Raw genomic sequence first — 27,302 nt, 5'->3', positions numbered from 1 at the left:
TGTCATCTCTTTAGAATTTTTTTTAAAGATTTATTTATTTATTTATGATAGAGAGAGGGAGAGGCAGAGACATAGGAGGAGGGAGAAGCAGGCTCCATGCCAGGAGCCCGAAGTGGGACTCGATCCTGGGACTCCAGGATCATGCCCTGAGCCAAAGACAGGTGCTAAACCACTGAGCCACCCAGGGATCCCTTACTTCATCTCTTAGAATTTTAAAAAATCAAGAAAAACTTTGAAATTTTATCTAAAAATCTCTTCAGATTTATATATACATATATATAGTTTCATATTTAAGATTTCACATTGTGTCAAGAATTGGTTGCACAGAAACTGGATAGCATGGTTGATTTATCAAACTATTTGGAAACAGTCTTTTTTAATAAATAGCATCTTTAAGTTTTAAGTTTAGAAGTTGAATTTGAAAGAATACAAGATTGACTTTATATGACTTTACTGTTAAGTAATTTTTGTTGTAAGATGGAGGAATTTTTTTTCAGCTAAGCTTCTTTAATATTAACTATAACTTGAGGTATTTTTTTCTGTAATGGCTAGTCAGTTTTTTTAACGAAAATTATGATCACAATTAAAATGCATCAAATGATTTTCTTGCAAATATATAATACATGTCATCCTTTTTATTCTGTTATATCAGTTTTAATACTACATTTTATAATTAACAAAGAATCAAGTTAGTGTTTAGAAATATATGTTGGTTTATTTTAATTCAACTCTTTAAAAAGGTACTAAATCTTTAAAGGTGGAATTCATTGAAGATGTTTAGAGACTTAAAATAAAGCTTCTCATTTCGATTAAGATTTTGGCTAAAATTAATACATTAAATGTGGTTACTTAGTTCAAATAATAAGAAAAAAATATACACTTAGCATGATTTAATTTGCTTACAATTATCTCAGGGATTTATAAATTTTATAAATTTATTAAAATGGGAACTAAGAAAGGTAATCTTATTTAGGGAATGGTACGTAATGCTGTTCCAGCAAGTTAAGATAGTTATCTGATATAGTCTCTCTGAGGGCTATATTATTTATTATTATAATATGTATAGTATGTTTTGTTTCATAATTTTCTTACCAAGGTCATATGAATTATGAAATTTAGCACACTGACAATTTTTAAGACTAAACAGTTTTGTCATTGAGTTAGCTTCTACTTCTCAAATTCAGGCTCCTAATTTTGTAGTTTTATTTTCTGCAAAATATGTAACTACACACAGGAGTATGGGAAGACTTTAATGTGCACCGAGTTTGTGGATATATATGAAAATATTTGTAGTTTTTTAAAAATTTGGGGGACCTGTAATATGCTTAAAAGAAGAACAGTTTTCAAACACATTATAAAGCCTTAGCTTGGGATGCTGGGTGGCTCAGGGCATGATCCCAGTTCAGGGATCAAGTCCCACACCAGGCTCCTTGTGAGGAGACTCACAGCAGCCTGCTTCTCCCTCTGCCTATGTTTCTGCCTCTCTCTGTGTCTCTCATGAATAAATAAAATCTTTAAAAAAAACAAAAAGCCTTAACTTAATAAACAGCTAAGTGGTATGAGAATTACAAGACTATGTATTAAACTCTCCCTTTCCAAAGATTCTAGTTGGCAAAATTTAGCTGTTAAAAACTTGATATTTATAGTCTTTTTCCTAATAATTCGTAGTTTTTCCTGTACCATCCTCATCCTATGTCTTGCTCATCCTAATACCCACCGTATTTTGATTTCTCCTCTGCTGTCTAGTTTGGATGGTGCTACCACTATATACTCCCCTGCACTCCATGCTAAAGATGAATTTTGGCTTCATCTTTAACTTCCTTTTCTGTTACCGGCCATATATGATCAGTCACAAGTCCTAAACATCTAAACATAAGCAACTCTACAATATGTACTGTATTATTCATTTTCCTTCATTTTTCATTCATTCAACAGATGTTTATTAAGTGCCCATTTTTTTTGCCAGGTACTTGCTGGGGAATATAACAAGAAATAAAGTGACCAGTTCCTGTCTTCATGTTTATTTGCATTATAGCAGAGGAGATAGATAATAAACAAGTAAAAAAAAAGATAATTACAGATTATTATAATTGCCCAATATGTAGAAACAGGCATGATGATAGAACAGTGATGGGGGCAGCTACTCTGGAGAGGATTGGGTAGGATAGGCCTGATTTTGACAGCTGTTCAGGGGTTCTGAGCGTAGAGGACAGCAAGTATAAAGGCTCTGACACTAGGAAAGACTTAGCAGGTTTAAAGAAAAGAAAAGGGGTTCCACGCTGGTAGAAGGCAGGCAGTGAGAGAGTCTGGGATGAGCAAATGTAGAAGAGGTGGACAGGAGGTTATTTACAGGGCCCTGGGGTATTTGGCAAGGAGTTGGGATTTTAGTTCAGTGCAATGTGAGTGTCATGATTTGATTTATGTTTTCAGAATATCACTGTGAGAAGACTGGTGGAAAAGAGGGACAGTTAGTAGGCTCTTGTAGTAGTACCGAGTGGAATTATAGTGATAACCTTATAGGGTCTTATTTGTGATGATAGAAGACCATGGACAAATCTGAGATATATTTTGGAAACAGAACAACTGGCACTTACTGATATGTTAGATTTAGGGAACTGGAAATTGAGGGGGAAAACAAGGATAAAGAATGAATTTTAGGTTTTTGATTAGACCACCTATTCTGAAAGTAAGATCTACAGACTTCTGGGGATGGTGGGGGATTGGGTGGGGACCTTGGGGCTCTTTGAAGTGGTCTGCAAGATCAGACAATTCTTACAATATAAGGCATTATTTGTTAAACCACTGATGTCTTAACTTGAATCAGTGCACACACTGCACTATAGTATAGAGTAGCCTTTGTATTCTTTACATGTTCTGTAATTATAATAAATGCAACTTTCATTTTATTTATTTATTTATTTATTATTTATTTATTTATTTATTTATTTATTTATTTATTTATTTGATGGAGAGAGCACAAGCAGAGAAAGTGGCAGGCAGAGGGAGTGGGAGAACCAGTCTCCCCACTGAGCAGGGAGGCCGTTGGGGGCTCAATTCCAGGACCCTGGGATTATGACCTGAGCAGAAGGTACTCAACCGACTTAGCCACCCAGGTGCCCCTTGACTTTCATTTTTGAATGTCTTTGGTGAAGCAGTTAAAGAGTATTACTATTTTTTATCAAATCTCGACTTTTGAGTACATGTCTTTTAATATGTGTGATGAAATGGGAAGAAATCTTAGTACTATTGCAGCAAATCAAAATTGTATCAAGGCAAAGCATTTGTGCAGTTGTTTGAAGAGCAAGCTGAGCAGCTGCTGTTTTCACAAGCACCATTTCTGCTTGGAAGAATGACTGAAAGACTTTTCACACTTGGGTGTTTTGTGGACATTCTCTTGAAAATTAAGTGCCAGTCATTTAATGAAAAAACAACTGGATATTATTTATCACTAATGACAAAATTTGAACTTTTAAAGTGAAAATTGGAATTTTAGAGAAGTTATATTCATCACTATGACTGTGATGTCTTCTCATATTTGAAGACTTTTCTGACAAAATTAGTTGTGGGATTAAGGAAAAAAAATTTTTTTGATTCATTTAATGAAATGGTCAATGTTTAGATGATCTGAGTAACCCAATGAACTAAAATTTTCCAGATGACCAATGCATGGTGTTACAAAATCAAGCATGAGTAAAAGACATAACATAGTAAAAAAAAGTTCATTGATTTGAGAGTCCACATGGCAGTTAACCTTTAAGAATTTGCCACCTGTCAAGTTTGGTGTACTATCAAAGGAGAATATCCACAGTGATATCTATATTGGATATTAAAATATTCCTCTATTTTCCAACTATACATTTGTATAAGACCAGATTTTAAAAAATATACTCTTGCCAAAACAACATATTTGAACAGATTGATGTAGAGCTGCTTCTCTGAAGACAGACATTAACGAAACTTGCAAAATGTAAGGCAGTGCCTCTCTTATTTTTTAAAATATAGTTATTTTCCATAAAAATTTGCATAAACATGTAATGGGGTTATTGCTGTTATTTGTAAATGAATTAGTATGTATTTTAATAATTTTTCAGTTTTAATTTCGATTATGGGAAATACTGATAGAAACATGACCCACAGGCACAAAAGGTCTTTGGGGTCCTCAGATAAAGAGTCCCCAAAACCCAGAAGCTTGAGATTTTAGGGGCCAGACCAGCTGAGAAGATGGTGATACATACAAAGAGATAAAGAATATTAGAGGAAGAGCATTATTTTATTTTTTTAATTTATTTTTTGGAAGGATGGGAGATGGAATTCTTGATTCACGGTAGAGATATATAGACAGTTGGATATTGGTGTTTGTAACTCAGAGCTCAGAACATACGACTGTAGTAGAGGTACAGATTTCATAATAATCATATAAAGATGGTATTCAGAGTCATCGGACTGGATGGGATGACTTCAGAGACAGGTTTAAAGAAAAAGATGTTTAAAAGAGATTTATTTATTTTAGAAAGGAGGGGGAGAGAATGCATGTGTGAGCATGTGCATACGAGTCAGGAGAGAGGTAGAGGGAAAGCCATCTTCAGGCAGACTCCCTACTGAGCTGAGCACACAGGGCCTGGGACAGGGCTTAGTCCCATGTCCTGTCCCATGAGATCATGACCTGAGCCCAAACCAAGGATCAGATGCTCAACCAACTGAGCCACCCAGGTGCCCCCCCCCCCCCCCAAAAAAAAGAAGATTTAAGTCTTAGAGCACTCCAATATAAATGTTAGATAGCAGGGGCGCCTGGGTGGCTCAGTCAGTTAAGCATTAGCCTTCAGCTCAGGTCACGATCCCAGGGTGTCCTGGGAGTGACCCCTGCAGTGGGGGGGGGGGCTTCTCCCTCTCCCCCCTGCTCATTTGCTCTTGCTCTCTCTCATTTGTTCTATCTCAAAGAAAAAAAAAGTTAGGTAGGAATAGGAACTTACAACAGCTGTAGTGTAGGAGACAAGCCAGAAGAGTAAGAGATCACAGAACATTTTAGGAAAGTGAGATTCTCAGTTGTGTTGAAATCTGGGTGAGGTCAAGAGGACCTTGGTGAGGGGCCTTATCATCTCTTGACTGTTGCCATAACAACTTCTTCTTTTCTTTTTTTAAAGATTTTATTTATTTATTCATGAGAGACTCAGAGAGAGAGGCAGAGACACAGGCTGAGGGAGAAGCAGGCTCCTTGCAGGGAGCCCGATGTGGGACTCGATCCCAGGACTCTGGGATCATGCCCTGAGCCAAAGGCAGACGCCCAACCACTGAGCCACCAAGGCACCCCTGTTGCCATAGCTTCGTAACTGTTCTTGCTTATGTTTGTGAACTCCTCTACTCTGTCACATGACAAGAAAGACTGTCTTTCACAAGTAGTGGAATTCTCTCTCTTATGTGCTTGAAACCCAACATTAACTCTCTTGTACCAACTGAATAAAGTAAATATCGTAATTTTTTTCATGAGCTGACACCTCTTTGTTGTTAAGGTAACCTTCTACTACAAACTCTCCACCACCTATCTCCTTCTACCTGCCACTACAAACTCTCCACCACCTATCTCCTACTACCTGCCAACTTTAATTTGAACCTACTTTATAAGGTGTTGTGCTATGCTTTTGGGTATTTTCATGTGTTTTTTTCCAATTTCCAGAATTCTTCTCTTCCTTGGCTCATTTAAACCTTGTTAAACTTTTCCTCTTCATTATTTAAAACCCAATTTAGGCAGCACCTTCTTTGGGCAGCCTTTTTTGATTAAAGATTGGTTGCCCAATTTGGTGAATTGATTATGAATTTGATCATGATTTCCTCACAATGACTTTAGACTTATTAAACTGTAATAATAATTATTTGATGTTTTTACGGCAGACATACATGCATTCATTCATTAAATCAATATTGATTCAGCACCTATTTTGTGCCGAGCGTTGACCTAAGCACTGGGGATACAGCTGTGGATGACACATACAGGTCCCTGCGATATGGAATTAATAATCTAGAAGGTTGAATACATATTTAACATATCTTGCATAGTAAAATGTATTTTTATTTATGATGAGATTAGTGGAGATAAAATATGAATATTTCTGGCATTTGATAATATGATAATGGTATGAAGTATATAAGCCTTGACACATTCTTTTGTAATAGCATTAAGAATCTAGTGACGCATAGAACCATGTTAGATATTATGCAAAGAAAATTTTGTTGCTTTTTATTCATTGTACATATTAAGCTTACACGAAATACGAGAATTTCATACAGATGTTAAATTTCTAAGCATAGGCATTTTGACCTTTGTCAAGGATACTGTAGAAATGAATACTCTGTTATGCAGAGTGTTAGGTTAAATCACTTATATGGTTTCTTTGATTTTTATGGTTTTTTGGTTTTGGTGTTTTGTTTTGTTTTACTTTGGCTTCCTTCCTTCATAATTTTGTTGACTTCGACATTGTCATTCATTGATAGGTATGATAAAGTCCACTTTATTATATTATAAGCTAGCACAAATTTCTCAACTGTGCTCTTAGGATTAGTCAAATTGTGGGATATTAGAAAATGTTACACAAAGAAAGCATTTTATGATTAAGTTAAACATAAGTGAGGTTTTAAAAGAGTTTGTTTTTTATCAGCTGCAGGCATGCTTGGATCCTTTAAAATCCCATTATTTATTATGAGGCTCTAGTAGTGATTTATATTGTAAGTAGTATTTCGTAGAGGTCTTTGACCTGGAAACCCTTTTTTTCACGGAGTATTTTGTGATACTAGATGTGGGACACTGTGGGACACTAGATATGAAATGCTGATTTTAATGATTTGGATTTCACAGTAAAAGATTTTAATTCATTACCAGAGTTCTCTTTCTCCTTTCCTCTCCTCCCCTCCTTGGATCTAACAGTATATAAAATCCAATCCAAAAATAGATAAATATGATTATATATCATGACCAAATGAAGTTCATCTCAGAAATGAATACCAGCTTAACATTAAAAAATGAGTCACCATACTTCAACATTTTAACAAACAAAAAAAGCTATATAATCATCTCAGATACAGAAAAAGCATTTGACAGAAATTTAACATCTATTTTTTAAAAAATATTTTAGCAAAGTAAGAATAGAAGACAGTGTCTCAACCTGATAAATTAAGACATCTACGAAAAATGTACATCTTACATTATTAATGTGAAGGGACCATATTTTTCTAAGATATATGTCTTTGACATATTGATTATTTTAAGCTGGTTAACGATACTGCAAACACAGGAAAAGCTCTAAGAACCAACTATAAATTATCCTTTTGTATGAGACATTTATAAGAAAAAGCTCCCATTTATAAGAGGTCTCCCTTGCTGTACCAGAAAGAGGGTTTGACTCAATTCCTAGAAATTGATGAGAAATTCCTAGAGATGGCAGTGAGTTAAATCTGCATAGCAACCTTACTATGTTGTTTACTGTGCTTTTCCTGGTAACTTCCCACAAATGACTCCCAACATCTTTGTCTTTGGCTGAAGGCAGTATTTAAGTTGATGGCTTTGACCAGGTTGGGGAGCTGCTCAATTTCCCTGAGTTGCTCCTATGTATATGGAAGATATATATGTTATCAAACCTTTCTCCTGTTAACCTGTCTCATGTCAATTTGATTCTTACAGCAGCTAGAAGAACCATGAAGGGTGACAGAAAATCTTTCCTCCCCAACCCTGAAAGGAATCATAAAAGGATGTTTGCTCTCTACTTAGGTTCATTGTACTGGAAGTTCTAGTCATTACAATGGGGCAAGAATCTCCAAAAATCTACTTGAATAAATGAATTTAGCAAGGTTGCAGTGTGTGTGTGTGTGTGTGTGTGTGTATGAATTTATGTAAGTATGGTGTCCTTTGATATATGGCAAGGATGACATAGTAGTGTAGTGGGAGGTGGAGTAAAGACTATTTCAATATATGATGTGAAATCAATTGGATATCCATATAGAAAAAAACCTAAATATTGACTTTACCTTGTGTCATACAAAAATTTAATTCCAGGTCAGTTATAGATCTAAATGTGAAAGATAAAACAGTAAGGCTTATGTTAGAACTATGAGATATTAGATTAGGGAACTAATTCTTTTTTTTTTTTTTTTTTTCTTATTTATTTATGATAGTCACAGAGAGAGAGAGAGAGAGAAAGAGAGAGAGAGAGAGGCAGAGACATAGGCAGAGGGAGAAGCAGGCTCCATGCACCGGGAGCCTGACGTGGGATGCGATCCCGGGTCTCCAGGATCGCGCCCTGGGCCAAAGGCAGGCGCTAAACCGCTGCGCCACCCAGGGATCCTAGGGAACTAATTCTTAAATAGTACACAATGATATTGTAAAGGAAAAGATTGATTAGACTATATTAAATTTATGAATTTCTGTTCGTTAGTTAATTGAAAGATGCCATTAGAAAGGTTTTAAAAAAGACAAGTTACAGAATGGAAGGAAATATTTATAATACAAATGATCCATTTTTTTAACTGCTTTTTAAAGAATATAATGAAATGAGGATGTGTTTTAGTTTCTCTGTTAATCCCATTTAAATGGATCCTAGTTTTTTTTTTTTTTAAACCCATAAGTTATATTTTAGTTACAAAATAACATTTATAAGGAACCTAGAAATACTCTTGACATTGTGGAGAAAAAGTGTTGGGTAGGGCAATAGCTGTGTCTTGTTTGTCCTTCAATTCTTGAGCCTTGTGCAGTAGGTGATACAGAATTAGTTTTCAGCTTATGTTTACTGAGTTAATGGATGGATATTTTTAATTACAAGCAATGTATGTGTAAAAAGATAAACACCCTTGTAGGAAGACTGGCCTTTTAAGCTTAAACCTAAAAATTACAGTAAGAATTATATATATTTTTTATATATTTGGATATACATAACAAAAGTACTAACATTTTTAGAATATGAAGGTGGGATGCATTTTAGTGTATAACATTTACCACATTTATGGGAAGCTTATCATGGTAATTGTCTTCGCATCTTGGCAAGGGGAAGTGGAAGCCTGTTTGGTCTCTAAGGTATAATGGAAAGGAGAGAATTTCATCTCACAAAATAGGATTTTCTAAGGACATAATACTACTATGGAGAAATGGACTTAGTTGAGAGAGTGCATACTATTTGTGTTAGCTGAACAGAGCTTTGGATTTAGCAAATGACAGTTATAAGAGTATGGGATATCTTAATGGATACTTTTTGAAAAACTAGGTTAAACCTAATTGAATATAAGTCTGGGGCATATGATGAGCAAAAAGACTTGGTAATGATGACATTATTTACATTTCAACTTTATGTTTTTGCAGAGTTCTAAAGTTCCAGTTGCTTCAGACAATGGATGAGCAATCACAAGGAATGCAAGGGCCACCTGTTCCCCAGTTCCAACCCCAGGTAACTTGGTCTAATGAAGGCTGGTGTGTGTGTGTGTGTGTGTGTGTGTGTGTGTGTGTAAATAAAATTACAGTTCCTTTAGGGAAATAAGCCAAAAAAGTGCTAATTATGCATGTCCAAGTTTTAGAGTTGTGTATATTTTTAAGTAGTGTTTTAGAATACTTAGTTCTCATGTATGAACATTAAAAAAAAAAGAGAGGAACTTTAGATTTTTGCTTTAATTGAATCAAAGACCTGTAGGCTTTGAGAGTTAATAATAGACTTACGGGAAAAAAAAAGAACACAGGTGAGGCTGTGCCCAGCTTGTGGAGGTGACTGTGTATTTGTTGCCTGTCTTTGCTTGGACTGACTGATCCTGCCTTACCCACAACCGCCTTGCATTATTGCTACTTTTCTCATGTTCTCTGACGAGTAGTATATTTCTTCTGTTAGGTGGTTGCTTGTTTTTTTTGGTAACAAAAGGAAGAAAAAAGAATGTTTTATACAAAGCTTGCCATTAAGCTCAATATGTAATGATATCTTTGAAATAATAAATACCCCCATGGAGGGGCAAAACCTCATTTTTGTAGGCATTCATAAAAGCCACAGTTTTTGATTTTTGTTTGATGCATTCTGTAATAGTCTCAAATTTACTCTGCTTATCTTACCTCAGTTTCGCTTATATAGTAATTCTGAAATTGAAGAATTGATGGATGTTCTTTCAAATGAGTTGTGTAGGGCAGCCCGCGTGGCTCAGTGGCTTAGCGCCACCTTCAGTCCCGGGTGTGGTCCTGGAGACCCGGGATCGAGTTCCACGTCAGGCTCCCTGCATGGAATGGAGCCTGCTTCTCTCTCTGCCTATGTCTGTGCCTCTCTCTCTCTCTCTGTGTGTATCTCTCATGAATAAATAAATAAAATTTAAAAAAATGAGTTGTGTAGTCATACAGGTTTGGGGGGACTTGTACTGACAGTTACTTTTTGACCATCCTTGCTCAGAGACTTTCTTATTCTAATTTTATGAAGCACATTTTAAATTTCAAAGAGGAGGACCTAGGGTGTAGTGTTTTTCACCCTTATTTGACTGTGGGACCCCTTTTTTTAAGCACACCTATTGACCTCTCCCAGATTGGTATCTAAAACACAGTTCAGAAAGTACTGCATACACATAAACTACCTTTTCTGCCTCTGTGATTTTGTTCAGTTTGCACCCTCATTTTTCTCTCCGGTTTTTGAAAACCTGCTCATCTTTCCAGCACCACCTAAAATGCCATTTCTATCATGAAGCTATTTCTGATTTTCTGAATGTAATATCTTTTCTTGGAAGCCTGATGATACACATTCTTTGCATGTCTTCTGGTAGTTCGGACACCTTTGTGTTCTCTGTGGACATTTTCTTACCTCTATTGGGTTAAACCCTCCTTGAGGAAGAGGACTGTCTCTTACTTTGGGTGCCCTGTGGTACTGCCCTTCCTCATGTGGAGCAGGGCCTCAGTAAGAATACGTAATTGTAGCCAACCAGGGACTCCTTCAAATTAAGATGTTTAGATTAGCCCTTTACCTAACTGAATTTTACATTGCTTTTCTTTGTTATACTTACCTGAATTCTCTGTATTCAGAAAAGAGACCCTTTAGCTTAAAGTAAGGCAAATACTTTAATTTCTTTATTTTTAAGGTTTAAATTCCAGTTAGTTAATACACAGTGTCCAGTAGTTTAATTTCAAGATGCTTGTTTTTTTAAAATCTGTCCATGTTTTGTGCTCTGGTCATAAATTCCCGAGATTGTATTAAGCAACTTCTAAGTATTCAGATAGATAGAAACTTAAGATAGATAGATTCTAAGATAGAATCCTAGAGCCAGTTTTACACATCAAGGCCAACACTATTGTTTCACAGTCTATTGTTTCTAGTGAAGACCGTAAAAGAAGCAGTTCTGAAAATTAGGCAGTTCATGTTATGATTTTGAAATCCACAGTTTGGAACAGCCGTAAGTTTCAAAGGGGGGAGAAAAAAAGCACTTTCATTTTTGCCTCCTACTGAGTCACCAACCAAGAAAGGTCGGAGTGGCAGTAGGAGGCAAAAATGAAAGTCATTGTTTTCCTATGAGACACAGGCTGCCACACAGCATAAATTTCCAGATTATATACGTGGTTCTGCATCTCTTTTCACACTGTTCGCTTTAGCTTGTGCCTCCTGCTGCTGCTCCTGTGTGGGTGGACCTCTCGCCCTGTTGGAAGCAGGCAAGTGTCATCCCAGGTCCTAGCTGTCTGTGGCAGGTGGGGGGAAGGGAGAAGGATTTTGTCCCCCCCACTCCCCATCCCTGCATTCAGACTGATAGTGTGAGATAGTGAAAGAAAGATTACCTGACAAGAGCTTATAGGCGTTACTGCTTATTAAGTCTTTGAAGAATGTTACCGCTCTCAGCAGCGTTATTTTAAAGGGCTGGGAAAGGACAGTGTGCTCGGGGTTGACAAGCTTCTTTTGTTTTGTTCCAGGCCATTGGCCTGAATAACCGGGGTGATATGGCAACATATGGTTAGCCAAGTGACTTCTTTCACTTTTGTAATGCTAATATGATGTGGACATAAACAGAAATCCAGGGAAGTCAGCTTTCTGAGTGTCAAATACCAATTATGCCCTGTTACAATGATGAGTGATGTATATTCTTGGCATATCTTTCCTTGTTCCGAGATGAATACTCTAACCCCATGATGCATAATATCTGGTCTCATTTTTAGTATAGGAGTTTCTTTCTTTCTTTCTTTCTTTCTTTCTTTCTTTCTTTCTTTCTTTCTTTCTTTCTTTCTTTCTTTCTTCTTTCTTTCTTTCTTTCTCTTTTTAGATTGTGAGATTTAGGTATCTCTTCAAATGTGTTTTTGTATTACTGTCATTCTCTTGAACTTAGGGAAAATTTGTTCTATCAGCTTCCATTTTTTCCCTTACCTTCTTTTCCTTCCTTCTTCTCTCCTTTGATTCCTTCCACTAAAGCCTAGAAGATACTGCAAGGGAATTTTGACTAGATTTTTATTCTATGTATTCTCATTGCTTTAGGACTCTTATTTGTGGAACAATGGATTGGGCTGAACTTCTTAAAAAAAAATACAGACTGTGTACAAGATGTTGACAGATAAATAGTAAAATGTTTACTTTCTACTATGAGACTAATTTGAAACAAGGGAAATTTATAACTAACTTTTTTGAGTATTTTAATTAGTGGTCATTGATTGAAGAGGGCTATGGTACATTCACATTTTTATCCTAAATTTAAATATAAACAATTATTAATTGGTACAAATCTAATTTCTGGGGCTGATTAGAAGGAGGAATAATTTTAATTATAATCTTCGGGGCTTAGATTATAATTATTATTTGTTAATTTGTAGATATCTGCTGTTATGCTTTGGCTACCTATTAAGGAGGGAAAGCATCCCACATCTACAGGTAGAAAAATAGTCTTTATTTTACAGCTTGGAAGATATGAGAATCTGGTTTTGCAGTTTTCCAATCCAAGCAGTAAGGTAGACTGACCATTCCTTTAAGCTTCATGGCAGCCCAAACTACAATCCACTTTAGTTTTGCATCTCTGTGGAAGGAGTATGGAGAGGTGAGAGGAGATTTACCTCATAGAATGTCAGACTAGTGATCAAGGTGTGTTGTGGGCCAGAGTGAAGCAGTCCCCTGTGGACTCTACTGAGTGGGTAGGATTTTTAGACATGGTAACTATATTACCTTCTCCTCTTAGCTTATCTTTTTTTTTTTTTTTAAGATTTTATTTATTTATTCATGAGAGAGATACAGAAAGGCAGAGACATAGGCAGAGAGAGAAGTGGGCTCCATGCAGAGAGTCTGACGTGGGGCTTGATCCGGGGACTCCAGGATCACGCCCTGAGCCAAAGGCAGATGCTCAACATGGGAAGATGCTCAACGTCTGTGGAGCCACCCAGGAGTCCCTCTCTTTAGCTTATAGAATTTCTTTGTGAAGTCCTCATTTAATTTATTATGATAAATTGATTTTGCCAAGGTACCTATCATACAGCATTGAATAGGGCTTCTATTTTGAGGCGTTTTTTTTTTTTTTTACAACTTTAGGTGTAATATTCTCCTTTTCACAGTTTAATTCATTGAATAACTTTATTGGTAAAGGCAGAGGAGAATGAGCAGCAGCTATTTTAAGGAAAGAAGACTCTTGCCATAGTTTCAGTTCATGACCATGAACATCAAGTAACCCTTAATTATATGTGTCAGCAGCCATATCCGGCTCACCCGGCTCCTCAGTGACTACTTCATCTTTTCTCTCCTCAGCCCCCAATACTTTGTTCCCCATTCTCACTCTCAGCTAACACCCTTGCTTCCTACTTTACTTAAAGAAAAACTGAATCAGAAGAGATCACCCACAGATTCCTGCCATGGATATCTTCCAGAATCTGTACTCATGTGATCTGCCTTTTCTGTTATCAGATGAACTGAGCCAGTTGTTCTCAAAGGCCAGCTCTCCCATGAGCACCAGATCTCATTTCCATCCCCTGCTTATTTCCGCTTTCTTTACTGAGTCCTTCCCATTATATATGATTGTGCTGTTACTTCTTCCATCAAACAACAAACCAAACCAAAGCAACTCAAAAAACAGTGTTTGAAGTCCTCCTTCTCCACAGCTATTGACCTATTTCTCTGCTGCCTTTTATTGCAAAGTTCCTAGAAAGATTTATTTGTAGTTTTGTCTCATTTCTCCTTTCACTCTCTGAAATGTACTCCAGTAGTGCTTTCTCCCTGACTATGCTGCTGAAACTGCTCTTGCCAGGATTGTGCTTCCCATTGTTGCCCTGTCCAGCTGTCTGTCCTCAGGCCTCATCTTCCTGACTATCAGCTGCATTTGTTAGAGTTGATCATACTTTTTCTTTGAAGCCTGTTCCCTGCTTAGCTTCCAAGAACTTTGTTTTTTGCTTGTCTTGGTGTTCCCTCTTTTGCTAATTTCTCCTCCTCTTCTGAACCTCTTAACAGTTCAGGATTCTAAATATGATCTTATGCTGGTGCCTCTCAAATTTATGTCTCAACCCAGACCTCTGTCCTGAATTCCAAACTCATGTATCCACTTGCATACTTGAAAACAGATTTGCATGTCTCAACTCTAACATATCTGAAACTGACCTCTGAATATTCATCCTAAAACTGTTCTGTCTACAGCCTTCTCTATCACAATTAGTGGGAAGTCCATTCTTTCAGTTGCTAGGCTAAAATTTTTAGGGACATTCCAGACTACCGCCCATCCCTGTCATTTTACATCTAACCTGTTAACAGATCCCATAGGCTCTGACTTTAAAAAATATTTAGAATTGGAATACTTCTTACTCTCTGTTACCACTGTGGTCAAAATTATTTAAAAAATATTTAGAATTGGAATACTTCTTACTCTCTGCTACCACTGTGGTCAAAATTATTTTAGTTTTTCACATACCTTACTGTGATAGCCTCCTACTTGGTCTCTGCTTCCACCCTTGCCTCTCTTTACTCCTCTCAACACAGAAGCCATTACAAAATTCTACAAAATTTAAATATAAAATATAACATTATAGTCAAATTATGACTGTTTAAAACCTTCTAGTAATTTCTCATCAGCTCACTCATCTTCTTCAAGTATATATTTAAATACCACTTCTGGGATCATTAAATGAAAATTGAAATTTCACGCCAACCCAGTATGCCATTGCTGTCGTATTTTTCTTCATAGAATTTATCACCTTATTATTCTTTATTTTGTTCATTGTCATTGTTCTCCTAAGATATAACCTTTATCCCTAGTCCCTAGAATGGCATCCAGGCACAGAATAGACATTCAGTAAATATTTGTTGAATGAATATAAACTTGGCATGAAATCAGTTTTCTCTTTTGAAGCACTACTTTTTTGAATAAGAATATTAAAATGTGCAAATACCTACAGAATTTCTGTTTCATTATATGAGGTTCCACCTACATCCCTCATTTCTTAGTCAGCTTTTTTTTTTACTTCTTTTTTTTTTTTTAACTGGAATGTACCCCTTTCCCCCAAGGACACTGCTTTTTCCCCATAACCCTCTCAAGTAGAGGCTACTTGTTCTCTAATAGCCATAAACCATAAGGATCAGGAACAAGCAACAGCAGCCTTTTCTATCCACAGTAACTCTTTCTGAGCACCACATCTTTTTTGGGGGGAGGAGTAGGAAGTGGTGAAACAAGCTATACTGAGCCTTCTGCTCCCCATCTAAAGAATTTTCATCTTTCTGATAGCTGTTATCTTCTGCCCTCCTCATCACCCCTCATGTTAGTTGAAAACTTGACCACCTGATTCACTGTCTTACCACCTTCATCCTGCTTTTGTCCAGGGTAGTGATACCGCCGCTACTATTGGCACCTACCGATTATCGAATTCCTACAATATAACTACCTTGTGCTAAGTGTTTTGAATACATTGCTTCATTTATTTCTGATAGATAATATATGAAACATTATTTTTCACACTTAACAAATAAGAGATGGAGGCTCAGACGAATTGATTTGACTATGGTAACATAGCTAGGAAGTGGTAGAGCTGAGATTTGACCCAAGGTTGTCTGACTCCAAGCTAGTAATTCTTTAGCTTTCACAGAGAAAGCTCCTCATACGTTTCCTGGCCAGTTTGATCTTAATCACCATGACTCTTGATATTTTTATAGGTACCTCAAGCTCCTAGTCTTCAAGATGAAATTTATTATATTTTGTCCAAGGTTGATTTTTGCTTGTAATTATTACCACTATCCATCTGGTTACCAAACTACAAACAAGGGAATCTAATATCTTATTTTTAGGCAATCTCCATGTTCTCTTGATTTTTTTTTTTTATTTCCTAAAAAAGCTATTGATCTGCTAATTCTCTATTTCCTGACTATGCCATTCTAGTTTAGATTGTTTTCATCTTTTACAGATTATTGCAGAAACTTGTAACTGAGCTCTTTACCTTTCACTTTACCATTTCTAGTCCATTCTTTACATTGTAGCGTGAGTTATCCTTTTAAAGTGTACATTGCATTATCTTATGCTCCTTAAAGGGTTGCTTTCTATTGCTCTTGGGGTGAATTCTGCATTTTCTTATATGATGTATTGTCTTGCATCTTCTGGTCTCCTTTATTTCTCCAACTATGATTTGTATCATTTCTTATTTTGGACTCAGATTCAGTCATATCTTGCTTATACCATGCTTTCACCTCAAAGTCTAAGGTAGCTAGGTAATGGTATTCAAGGATATTTAGTCATTAATGGAACATAATGAGCATAAAGCCTCATTATAATGTTATGTAAGCTACATTTCATGATAGAGATACTAGGGAAAGTGTTACAGTATAGGAAGTGTATAATTTGGAAGACAACAAAAAATTACTCTCAGAAATATAGTGATTATTGGGTAGTTCCATATACTAATATGCTTCCCATAAATAAACTTCGAAAAGATACATGCATCCCTATATTTATATTGCAAAAAAACAATGTTTATTGCATTATTTATAATAGCCAACATATGAAAACAACCCAAGTGTTCATTTATAGGTGTATGGATAAAGAAGATGGGGTGTGATCTTGCCATTTATGACATTGTGAATGGGCTTATAGGGTATTATGCTAAATGAAATAAGTCCAGTAGAGAAAGAAAAATACCATATGATTTCACTTATATGTGGAATCTGAAAAACAGAACAAATGAGCAAACAATCAAAAAACAAACTCTTAAAAACAGAGAACAAATGGTGGTTGCCAGAGGGGGAAGTAGGTGAGGGGATGGACAAAATAAGTGAAGAGACTAAGAAGTACAAATTTCTAGTTATATAAAATAAGTAAGTCACAGAGATGAAAAGTACTGGATATGGAATATAGCCAGTAATATTGTAATAATGTTGGTGACAGATGGTGACTATACATATTGTGGTGAGCATTGAGTAGTGTATAGAATTGTTGAATTAATATGTTATAAACCTGAAACTAACATAACATTGTACAGCAATTATATTTTAATTTAAAAAAAAAGAACATGTTATATCAGCAATGCAGTGTTCACTTTTGTGGACCATGTTTTATGTCAATGATAGTAGATAATTGCTACTCAGTAATGTTGGGTGAATGAATTAATCTCTAAATGAAAGTTAACTTATACTTCTTTACCAGCTAAATATTAATCAAACTATATTATGTTAATATTCTATAGATTTTAGTAACTTCAGAGTTATTTTAGAAGACTATGTTGTAATGAGAAATAATTTCAAAATATTTGAAGTTTGGTTTAATTTTGAATTTAGATTGTTCATGTTTACCTACCTAGGGGTAAGTGTTCCTCAAATTTTAAAGGAAATACTTTGAGGAAGTTAGATGATTTAAAAACATAAGAATACAGTAAAGATTCTTTCATCTGAGACACCTGAGTGGTATAGTTGGTAAAGTGTCTGACTCTTGGTTTTGGCTCAGGGCATGATCTCAAGGTGGTGAGATTGAGCTGCACATTGGGCTCTGCACTCAGCATGGTGTCTGCTTTGGATTCTCTCTTCCTTTCCCTCTGCCCCTCCCCTTTGTGCTCTCCTCCCCACCCCCACTCCCTAAAATAAATAAATAAATACATAAATAAATATATATATATATATATTTTTTTTTTACAGATTCTTTCATTTGCTGTCTTTCACTTTGAGCAATCTGTTTAGAGTGATTTGGGAAAGATGAGCCCAACGTTAATTAAAATAGTTTTCCACTTTTATTTGGAACTGCATTCAGTGCCTGAAATATATAATTAATAATTACAGTGATGAAAATCATTCCATTTTTGAGGGTATATTTGATATGCAGAAGTGTTCCAAAATACTTTGGAGCCAAGAATTTGTATTTACTTAATGAAAAAAGTAAGTAGTGTTGGTTTTTTTCTTTTGACCAAAATGGGTTATCTTCTAAAATAAGATCAATAATTTTCATATGGTTCACAAACAGGTTACAATTCTAAAGAAGGAATTTCAAACCTAGTTGAAGTATTAGAAGCCTTCCTGGAGTAAGTTTATATCCTACCATGGTACCTGTTTTGAAGAGCAACATTGAATTATGGGTTCTATTTGTTAGAATTCAGTCATGTTACTTCCAGGGAAGATGGCAGAGTAAGAGGACCCTAAACTTACCTTGTACCATGGATACAACTAGATAGCACTCATATCAGTGTAAATACCCAGAAAACAACCCAAACTGACAGAACAAACAACTAAGTAGAAGAGGCCACATTGACGAGGGTAGGAAGGGCAGAGATGCAGTGGAGAAGCTAAACCCTGTGGGAGGGAGGGAACCACAGGCATGGTCAGGGTGAGCATAGTGAGAAATAGACTGACTGTCACACTGGGAAGCCTGCAGGGTGAAGATAACTCCCATAGCATTTGGCATTGAAAGTCAGAGTGGCCAAATTTACTGAGTCCATTCAAGCAGCAGTACTTAAAGCCTGGAATTTTAAAAATCAGTAGGCTCAGCTCTGAGAGAGCCTAGAATGCGTAGGAAGCTGATTTCCCCACCCTTCAAGAGACAGCACAATAAACAGCTCTTGGAGATACAGCCTAGAATACGGAATGGTTTCAAACTTAAAACAACCATTAACTTAAGATAGATTGCTCTGTGCAGAAGATTACAAACCTAATGGTAACCACAAATCAAAAATCAATATAGATAATGAAAAAATAAAGAGAAAGGAATTCAAGTGTATCACTAAAGAAAGAAAACTTGTGAGAAAAAAGAGCAAGAGAAGAAAAGAACAGAGAAGATCTACAAAAACCAAAAACCAGTAACAAAATGAAAATAAATATATCCCTATCAATAATTACTTTGAATGTAAATGGACTAAATTAAACGGTCCAATCAAAAGATGTAGGATGATGGAATGGGTATAAAAATAAGACCCATCTATATGCTGCCCATAAGAGATTCATTTCAGACCTGAAGACACTTGCAATTTGAAAGTAAGGGGATAGAGAAATATATATGATGCAAACTGATGTGAAAAGAAAGTTGAGGTAGCAAAACTTATATCAGACAAAATTGATTTTAAAACAAAGACTATAACCAGAGACAAAGAAGAACAGTTTATCAAACAGTCCAACAAGAAGACATAACAATTGTAAATATTTATGCACCCAACATGGGAGCACCCAAATATATAAAAGAGTTAATTAATAAATATAAAGGAACTAATTGGGAAACGAACAAGGGGAAGTGGAAGGAGAGGTGGGATGGGGTGACTGGGTGACAGGCACTGAAGAGGGCACTTGATGGGATGAGCACTGGGTGTTATACTGTATGTTGGCAAATTGAACTTCAATAAGAAAAAATATATATATACAAAAAAATGAAGGAACTAATTGGTAATAATACGATAATAGTAGAGGACTTTTAAACCTACTTAAATCAATGGAAAGATTATCTAAACAGAAGATCAACAAGAAAACTGGCTTTGACACACTGGGCCAGATGGATTCAATAAATAAATTCATAATATTCTCCTAAAACAGCAGGATACACATTTTTTTCAAGTCCATACAGAACATTCTCTAGAATAGGTCACAAAGGAAGTCTCAACGATTTCAAAAAATCAGAGTTAAACTTCTGACCACTGTGCAATGAAACTAGAAATCAACCATAAGAAAATCTGGAAAGAGCAGAAATACATGGAGGTTAAATAAGCATGCTATGAAACAATGAATGGGTCAACCAAAATCAAGGAGGAAATAAAAAAAAATACATGGAGACAAATGAAAATGAAATTTGGACAACAGCCCAAAATCTTTGGGATGTAGCAAAAGCAGTTAAGAGGGAAATTTATACTATTCCATGCCTACCTCAAGAAGCAAGAAAAATCTCAAACAACCTAACCTTACACCTAAAGAAGCTAGAAAAAGAATAAAACCCAAATCCAACATAAGGAAATAATAAAGAAATGATGTAGAAACTTAAAAAATAATAGAACCGTTCAATGAAATCAGGGCCTGGTTCTTTGAAAAGATCAACAAAATTGATAAAACTCTAGCCAGACTCATTAAAAAAACAAACAAAACAAAGCAAAAGAGAGAGAAAATCAGAAACAAAAGAAAAATAACAACTGAGCACAGAAATACAAAGGATTGAAAGAGAATATTATGAAAAATTATATGCCAACAAACTGAATAGTCTAGAAGAAATGGATAAATTCCTAGAATGTATAACCTACCAAAACTGAAACAGGAGGAAATAGAAAATTTAAACAGATCGCTTACCAAAAAGAAATTGAATTAGTAATCAAAACTTCCCAACAAACACAAGTCTGGGACCAAACAGCTTCACCAGTGAATTCTACCAAACATTTAAAGAAGAGTTAATACTTATTCTTCTCAAATTATTCCAAGAAATAAAAGAGAAAGGAAAACTTCCAAAATCATTCTATGAGGCCAGCACTACCCTGATTTCAAAACCACATAAAGGCACAACAAAAAAGAGTGTTACAGGCCAGTATTTTTGAGGAACACAGATGCAAATTTCTTGACCAAAATATTAGCAAACCACATTAAACAATACGTTAAAATAAGTCATTCAACCACTGTCAAGTAGGATTTATTCTTGGATGCATGCGTGCTTCAATATTTGCAAACCATTGTGGTACATCACATCAATAAGAGAAGGGATAAAAACCATATGATCATTTCAGTCAATGCAGAGAAATCATCATGCTCACTGGTAAACAAACAAGTAAACAACAAACAGACCAAAAAACAGCTTTCCCCTAAGGTCAGGAACAGACAAGGATGTCCACTCCTACAAGTTTTATTCAAAGTGGTACTGAAGTCATAGCCACAGCAGTCAGACAAGAGAAGGGAATTAAAGGCATCAGAATTGGTAAGGAAGAAGTAAAACTTTTCCCATTTGGAGATAACATGATACAATGTATAGAAAACCCTAAAGACCACCAAAAAACTATTCGAACTGATAAACAAATTCAGTAATGTTGTAGGATATACAATTTATGTACAGAAATCTTTTGCTTTTCTATACACTAATAATGCAATGGAAAGAGAAATTAAAACAGTCCTATTTATAGTTGCACTCAAAATAATAAAATACCTAGGAATAATCTTAACCAAAGAGGTGAAAGATTTGTACTCTGAAAACTAATAAACACTGATGAAAGAAATTGAAGACAACACAAAGAAATGAAAAGACGTACCATGCTCATGGATTGAAAGACCAAATATTGTCAAAATGTCTGTGCTACATCTACAGATTTAATGCGATCCCTATCAAAATACCAAAATATTACAGAACTAGAACAAACAACCCCAAATTTGTATGAACCATAAAAGACCTCGAATATACAAAGGAATCTTGAAAACAAAAACAAACCCAAAACTGGAGGTATCGCAATTCCAGACTTCAAATTATATTACAAATCTGTAGTAATCAAAACAATATAGTACCGGCATAAAAACAAACACATGGTTCGATGCAAAGGAATAGAAAACCCAAAAATAAACCCCCAATTATATCATGTTAATCTTGGATGAAGGAGGCAAGAACATGCAATGGGAAAAAGACAGTCCTTCCACAAATGGCATTGGGAAAACTGGACAGCAACATGCAAAATAATGAAATTGGACCCATACTCTTATACCAAACATGAAAATAAACTCAAAATGAACTAATAAGGGCCTTAATGTGAGACCTGAAGCTCTTAAAATCCTAGAAGAGAGCACAGGTAGTAATTTCTGTGACATTTCTAGATATGTCTCCTGAGGCAAGGGAAACAAAAGCAAAAATAAACTATTGGGATCACATCAAAATAAAAAGCTTCTGCCCAGCAAGGGAAACAAAACTAAAAGACAGCCTACCTGAATGGAAACAGATATTTGCGAATGACGTATCTGATAAAGAGTATCCAAAATATACAAAGAACTTATATAACTCAACTCCCCAAAAACTAATAATTCAGTTAAAAAATGGGCAGAAGACATGAACAGATATTTCTTCAGAGAAGACATACAGATGGCCAACAGACACATGAAAAGTTGTTCAACATCGTTCATTATCAGGGAAATGCAAATCAAAACCACAATGAGATCCTACCTCACACCTGTCAGAATAGCAAAAATTAAAAAAAAAAAAAACAGTTGGCAAGGGTATGGAGAAACAGGAATCATTTTGAAATGTTGGTGGGAATGCAAATTGGTGCAGCCACTATGGAAGATGGTATGGAAGTTCTTCAAAAAATTAAAAATAGAATTACCCCATGATCCAGTAATCAAATTACTATTTACCCAAAGGGTGCAAAAACACTGATTTAAAGGGACTCACGCACCCTTCTGTTTACTGTGGCATTATTTACAATAACCAAATTATGGAAGCAATCTACATGCCCATGGATCGATGAATGAATAAAGAAGAGGTGGTATATATGTATAATGGAATATTATTCAGCCATAAAGAAGAGTGAAATCCTGGTATTTGCAACAACATGGATGGATCTAGAAAGTCTAATCCTAAGTGAAATAAGTCTATCAGAGAAAGACAGATACCATAGGATTTCAATCATACATGATTTATAAGAAACAAAACAAAGGCGGGGGGGAGAGGACGAACCAAAGAACAGACTCTTCCTATATAGAACAAAAACAGATGGTTATCAGAGGGGAGGAGTGAGGGGGAATGGGTGAAATAGGTGAAGGGGATTCAGCGTACACTTACTTTAATGAGCCCTGGAGCAAAAATAGAATTGTTGAGTCACTGTTTTGTACATCTGAAAAGAATATGACATTGTATGTTAGGTACACTGGAATTAAAATGTTTAAAAATTAGTACATTTTAGGATATCTTTATATTTTGTCTTCCTTTATGTCATTACTATGTGAATATTATGATTTTTTTCATATGACTATGGTAATGTTTCAACTTTCTCACTTTAAATATTCACAAAGCAAATATTTTTTATATTTAGAAATTTTGATAAGTACCTCTTTTATCAGCCACATTTATATAAAATAAACTTAATCATGCATTATTTCTTTTTCTTTCTTGACTGGATCTCATTAAGTATAGATCAAAGGGATGTAGATCAAGGGAGAACAAGGGGGGGATTGAGGAGGAGTTTCTAGGAGAGTTATGATAGAATGTCCAATAGAGGGTATGAGGGATACCTGGAATCAATTCAACACAAACTTCCAGAACCAATAAATGATTGAGATTAAACAATGAGTTAGATTGCCCAGAGTGAACAAGTAAAGAAGAAGAGAAGGCCAAGGATAGTATCCTGTGGAACACCAGCATTTATCTGTAGAGTTGCTGGAAGGAAACAGAAGGACTGGCTGGGTAGTGTGGTGGTTGAGAGCAGGAGATGTGAAGACAGGTGGTCTAGGATGAATTCTTGGATCTCTCCCTTTCTAGCTATGTGAGGGAGAGTGAGTTATTTGACATCTATAAAACTTATTAATAAATGAGAAGAATAATATTTTTTTTACTTCATAGAGTTGACATGGAGCTTTCTGCAGTATGCTGTTCAGTACATAGTGCTCACTAGTTGATAGTCATGGTGACCACGTCAGCCATGACTATGATAGTGACTGCTTTCTGCCAGTTATTCCTTGGCCTACGGGTTTCTCTACTCATTGGTTCTTCTTATATCATATTATAATCTTTATTACATTTTTATTGCCTACCTTCTGCCCAAACTCTCTCCTTTCATCTTGTTTATCCCAGGAAATGGCATCAAGATCCATCTACATGCTCAAGCCAAAAATCTGTGATTTATCCTTGATTTCTCTGTCCCTCACTTCTCATATTCAATTTGTCAGCAATTCCTTTGACACTATGTCAAGATGTTCTTTCTGCTGCTTCCTTTCCTGTGGTCTTTTAATTGCAGTGTAAATGTCACCTCCTCAGTAAGGTCATCCCTAAATTACTCCATCTAAAATAACCATCCACTCATTTTTCAATATATCACTCTATTATATTTCTCTGCATAGCACTTGAGTATGTGGAATAAATATTAGATACTCTTACGTGTTTGTTTACTTTTTATTGTTTTTGTATTGTGTATTCATTTGTTTATATCCCCTCCCCTGTTAATACTTGTGGGAAAAATGAATAAATGTTAGAAGACCTCTTTCCTCTATTTCTCCCTGTCTCTATCTCTGTATTCCTCCCATATTTAATTTTACCAGGTATAGCTGGTGATGCTCATGGGAGAGTGGGAGAGATGGGAGTATCTTTGTCATTAATCAGCTATTCTGCTCATAATAAGGTCAGAAAGATTGTATTTTTGGTTACATAATTTAGATATACTAATTATTATGCTTGGTAGTATAACTAATGATGATTAAATGATACAAATACCAGGGTCTTACAAATGTTTAACTAGATAATTAGTTTATTTGGTCATTCATTTTTCTTTTGCTATAATGAATTTCCTCCTCTGATAAAAAGCCAGTTATAATGATTAATGGCATATTGTTCAAACTGGTTGCAAATCTCCAAGACTTAATATCTTCAAGAATTGGTTACCTTTGAAATATTTCAAGAAATTTTAGGGAGATAATTTTTCAAATGTAAAAAAGCATGGGTCATTAGACTTTGCTGGTACATGTGGTGTTTTCCTGTTTTGTGGTTTTCAGTGAAGTGTGTAAAAAATAGTATTTGATGGAGTTGTGTTAAATATTGTTAAAAGACTATTCTAGTTTGAGTAGTCTGGTGATAAGTAATATATTCAAGATCATAGCATGAGCTTTATTGCTAAATAAACTTGAAGGGCATTTTGAAGTTTGTTACTCTTAAATTTTGGAGGTATCCAATAATATTAATGTAAAATATAAAGCAGTTTATTAACTTGCATAATTGGTAATATGAATGAAAACCTTATTAATGATGTTAAATACTGTAATTAATACTGGCTTGTATATTAGATCATTGATAACAATACCACTAGGAATTATCAGGATATAATTTTCTCTCTGGAGAGTTTATTGAGTCCATGCTGTGACTCTTCTAATTTCCCGAGAGAGAATTGTCATCATAATGTTATCCTGAATTATCTCATTGCTCATTAAGTATTCTTGCCTTCAAATTTAAAGCAAATTAAAGAAATTAATTTAGTCCTAGGAAATCATTGTGTAAAGAGTCTGCACCTGTGAGAATAAGAGTCACTAGCAGAGGGGAATGAATTTTATTTTAAAAAGAAAAGTTTTATATGAAGGACGTGGTAAACACAGACTGACATGTAGGAAGTGAATCCCAATTTGTTAGCAAGATCTAGTGTTACGTGATTAGAGTGCATTCAGATTAACAAGAGCTGCATTAATAAGAAACCGAAACATTTAAGGTTTAAGGATAAAACATTTAAGGTTTAAGGATAAAGCTTCATTCACTCTAGGGTTTGATTTCTTCATTATTATCTATAATTTTGAATATTTTTTGCTTCTGGTATTTCAGAATACTTTTTTTAAAAAAATATTTTATTTATTTATTTATGACATAGAGGCAGGCAGAGACAAGGCAGAGGGAGAAGCAGGCCCCATGCAGGGAGCCCAACATGGGACTCAATCCTGGGTCTCCAGGATCACACCCCAGGCCGAAGGCGGCGCTAAACCGCTGAGCCACCGGGCTGCCCTCAGAATACTTTTATAATACAGCCTGTTAGTACATAGATTCAAAAATGTTATGAAGCTAAACATAATAATTTACCACAAAAATGTAATATAAATGCTTCCAAGAACAGTTTTAATTATGCCCTTTAAGTCAAGAGTTATGAGTGTCTTGCGGCTAGTAATTAAGAGATAAAGTAATACCAAGAAACAAGTTAACTAGTTATGTTTTAAGGCTTCTTCCCAAAATTCATCTGTTTGAAACTACTTATGTGGGGTATGTAGTCTTTATTTCAGTAATTTTAGAAGATGCTATGTACTGAATTAGCCATGCCCTTTCTCAGTTCTCTTGTCGCGAAGCCAAGCAGTTTCAAAGTCGTAGGGTTTATGGGTTTTGAACCAGTATTCTCCTCTTTAATGTGCCTGCGTCTTAAACTTTATCTTAAGCATGATGTAACCAGATAACCAAATTGTAAACATGTTCTTTTTACTGAATGCCTTCCTCCCAGTAATTATTAAAGGACATTGGGCGGAATAATCCTAGTAGATACACTGTATTGTCACTTAAGTAGCTTCATATCCAAGGGGTTAGGCTATCTTCATTTATGAATCAGGACGATAATCCACATGATAAATGAGGTATCCCAGTTGGAAGGCAAAGCTCAGCATCGGGTGATACTAAGAACTCCCAGTAAGTGTGCCGTTGGCGTTGGGAAGTCTAGTGACAGCTAGGAGACGTTAAAGGAGGCTTTTCCAGCACAAGAACCCTGTTTTGAGAGCCAGTTGGTAGAAAGTTGTCACTGCTGGCACTCTTGGGGAAAGGAATGTCTTCTCTGATAATTGATTATGTGCTCTGTGCTTGGCTCTGTCCTAGGTACTTTATAATCATCATCTCCCTCAGACCCAATTCAATCGGAAACAAGATTTGGGTAGCTTGCCAGCTCAGAAAGATACCAGCATCAGAGCTGGGATTTGAGCCCAGGCCTTGCTGATTAACTCCAGAACCTCTCTGCCTTTCTGAAAGGGCTGAATGGGAACTCATTGGATTCTTTCATAATACCATGCCTACGTAAACACAGTGTTTAATGCTTCCCATTTTACCCTAACCCAGACCATGGATTATTACTGAAGTGTCCTTTAATAGTGAGAATTAAAGGGAATTCTCTGTTTCACCTGTTGGGGAGCTGTAAGAGGCAGAGACAGTTTATATGGGACTGAAGTTTTTTCCACTGCCCTGTACTGCTTCTCTACCTGATTCTACTCAGAGCCCCTCAATGGTTATAATCATGC

General features: G+C 35.7%; 1 protein-coding gene across 7 annotated transcripts in view; it reads left to right on the top strand.

Moving 5' to 3' along the window:
- The window catches only part of NEK7 (NIMA related kinase 7), a 157,662-nt gene that overhangs the window by 54,726 nt on the left and 75,634 nt on the right, over positions 1-27,302 (top strand). For 6 of the 7 annotated variants that reach the window (XM_025429699.3, XM_035718856.2, XM_025429701.3 and 3 more), the window contains one exon: positions 9,338-9,422. In XM_025429699.3, coding sequence (XP_025285484.1) covers positions 9,366-9,422 — 57 coding nt within the window. In that variant the 5' untranslated portion in view covers positions 9,338-9,365. Of the gene's footprint in view, positions 1-9,337; positions 9,423-11,513; positions 11,639-27,302 lie in introns of those variants that run through there. The other variant, XM_035718862.2, reaches the window with a different exon arrangement.

Source organism: Canis lupus, chromosome 7 (assembly GCF_003254725.2).
Source record: "Canis lupus dingo isolate Sandy chromosome 7, ASM325472v2, whole genome shotgun sequence".
Classification (NCBI taxonomy): Eukaryota; Metazoa; Chordata; class Mammalia; order Carnivora; family Canidae; genus Canis; species Canis lupus.
Note: the sequence above shows the minus strand (reverse complement) of the source record. Positions and strands in the feature narration are given on the sequence as shown.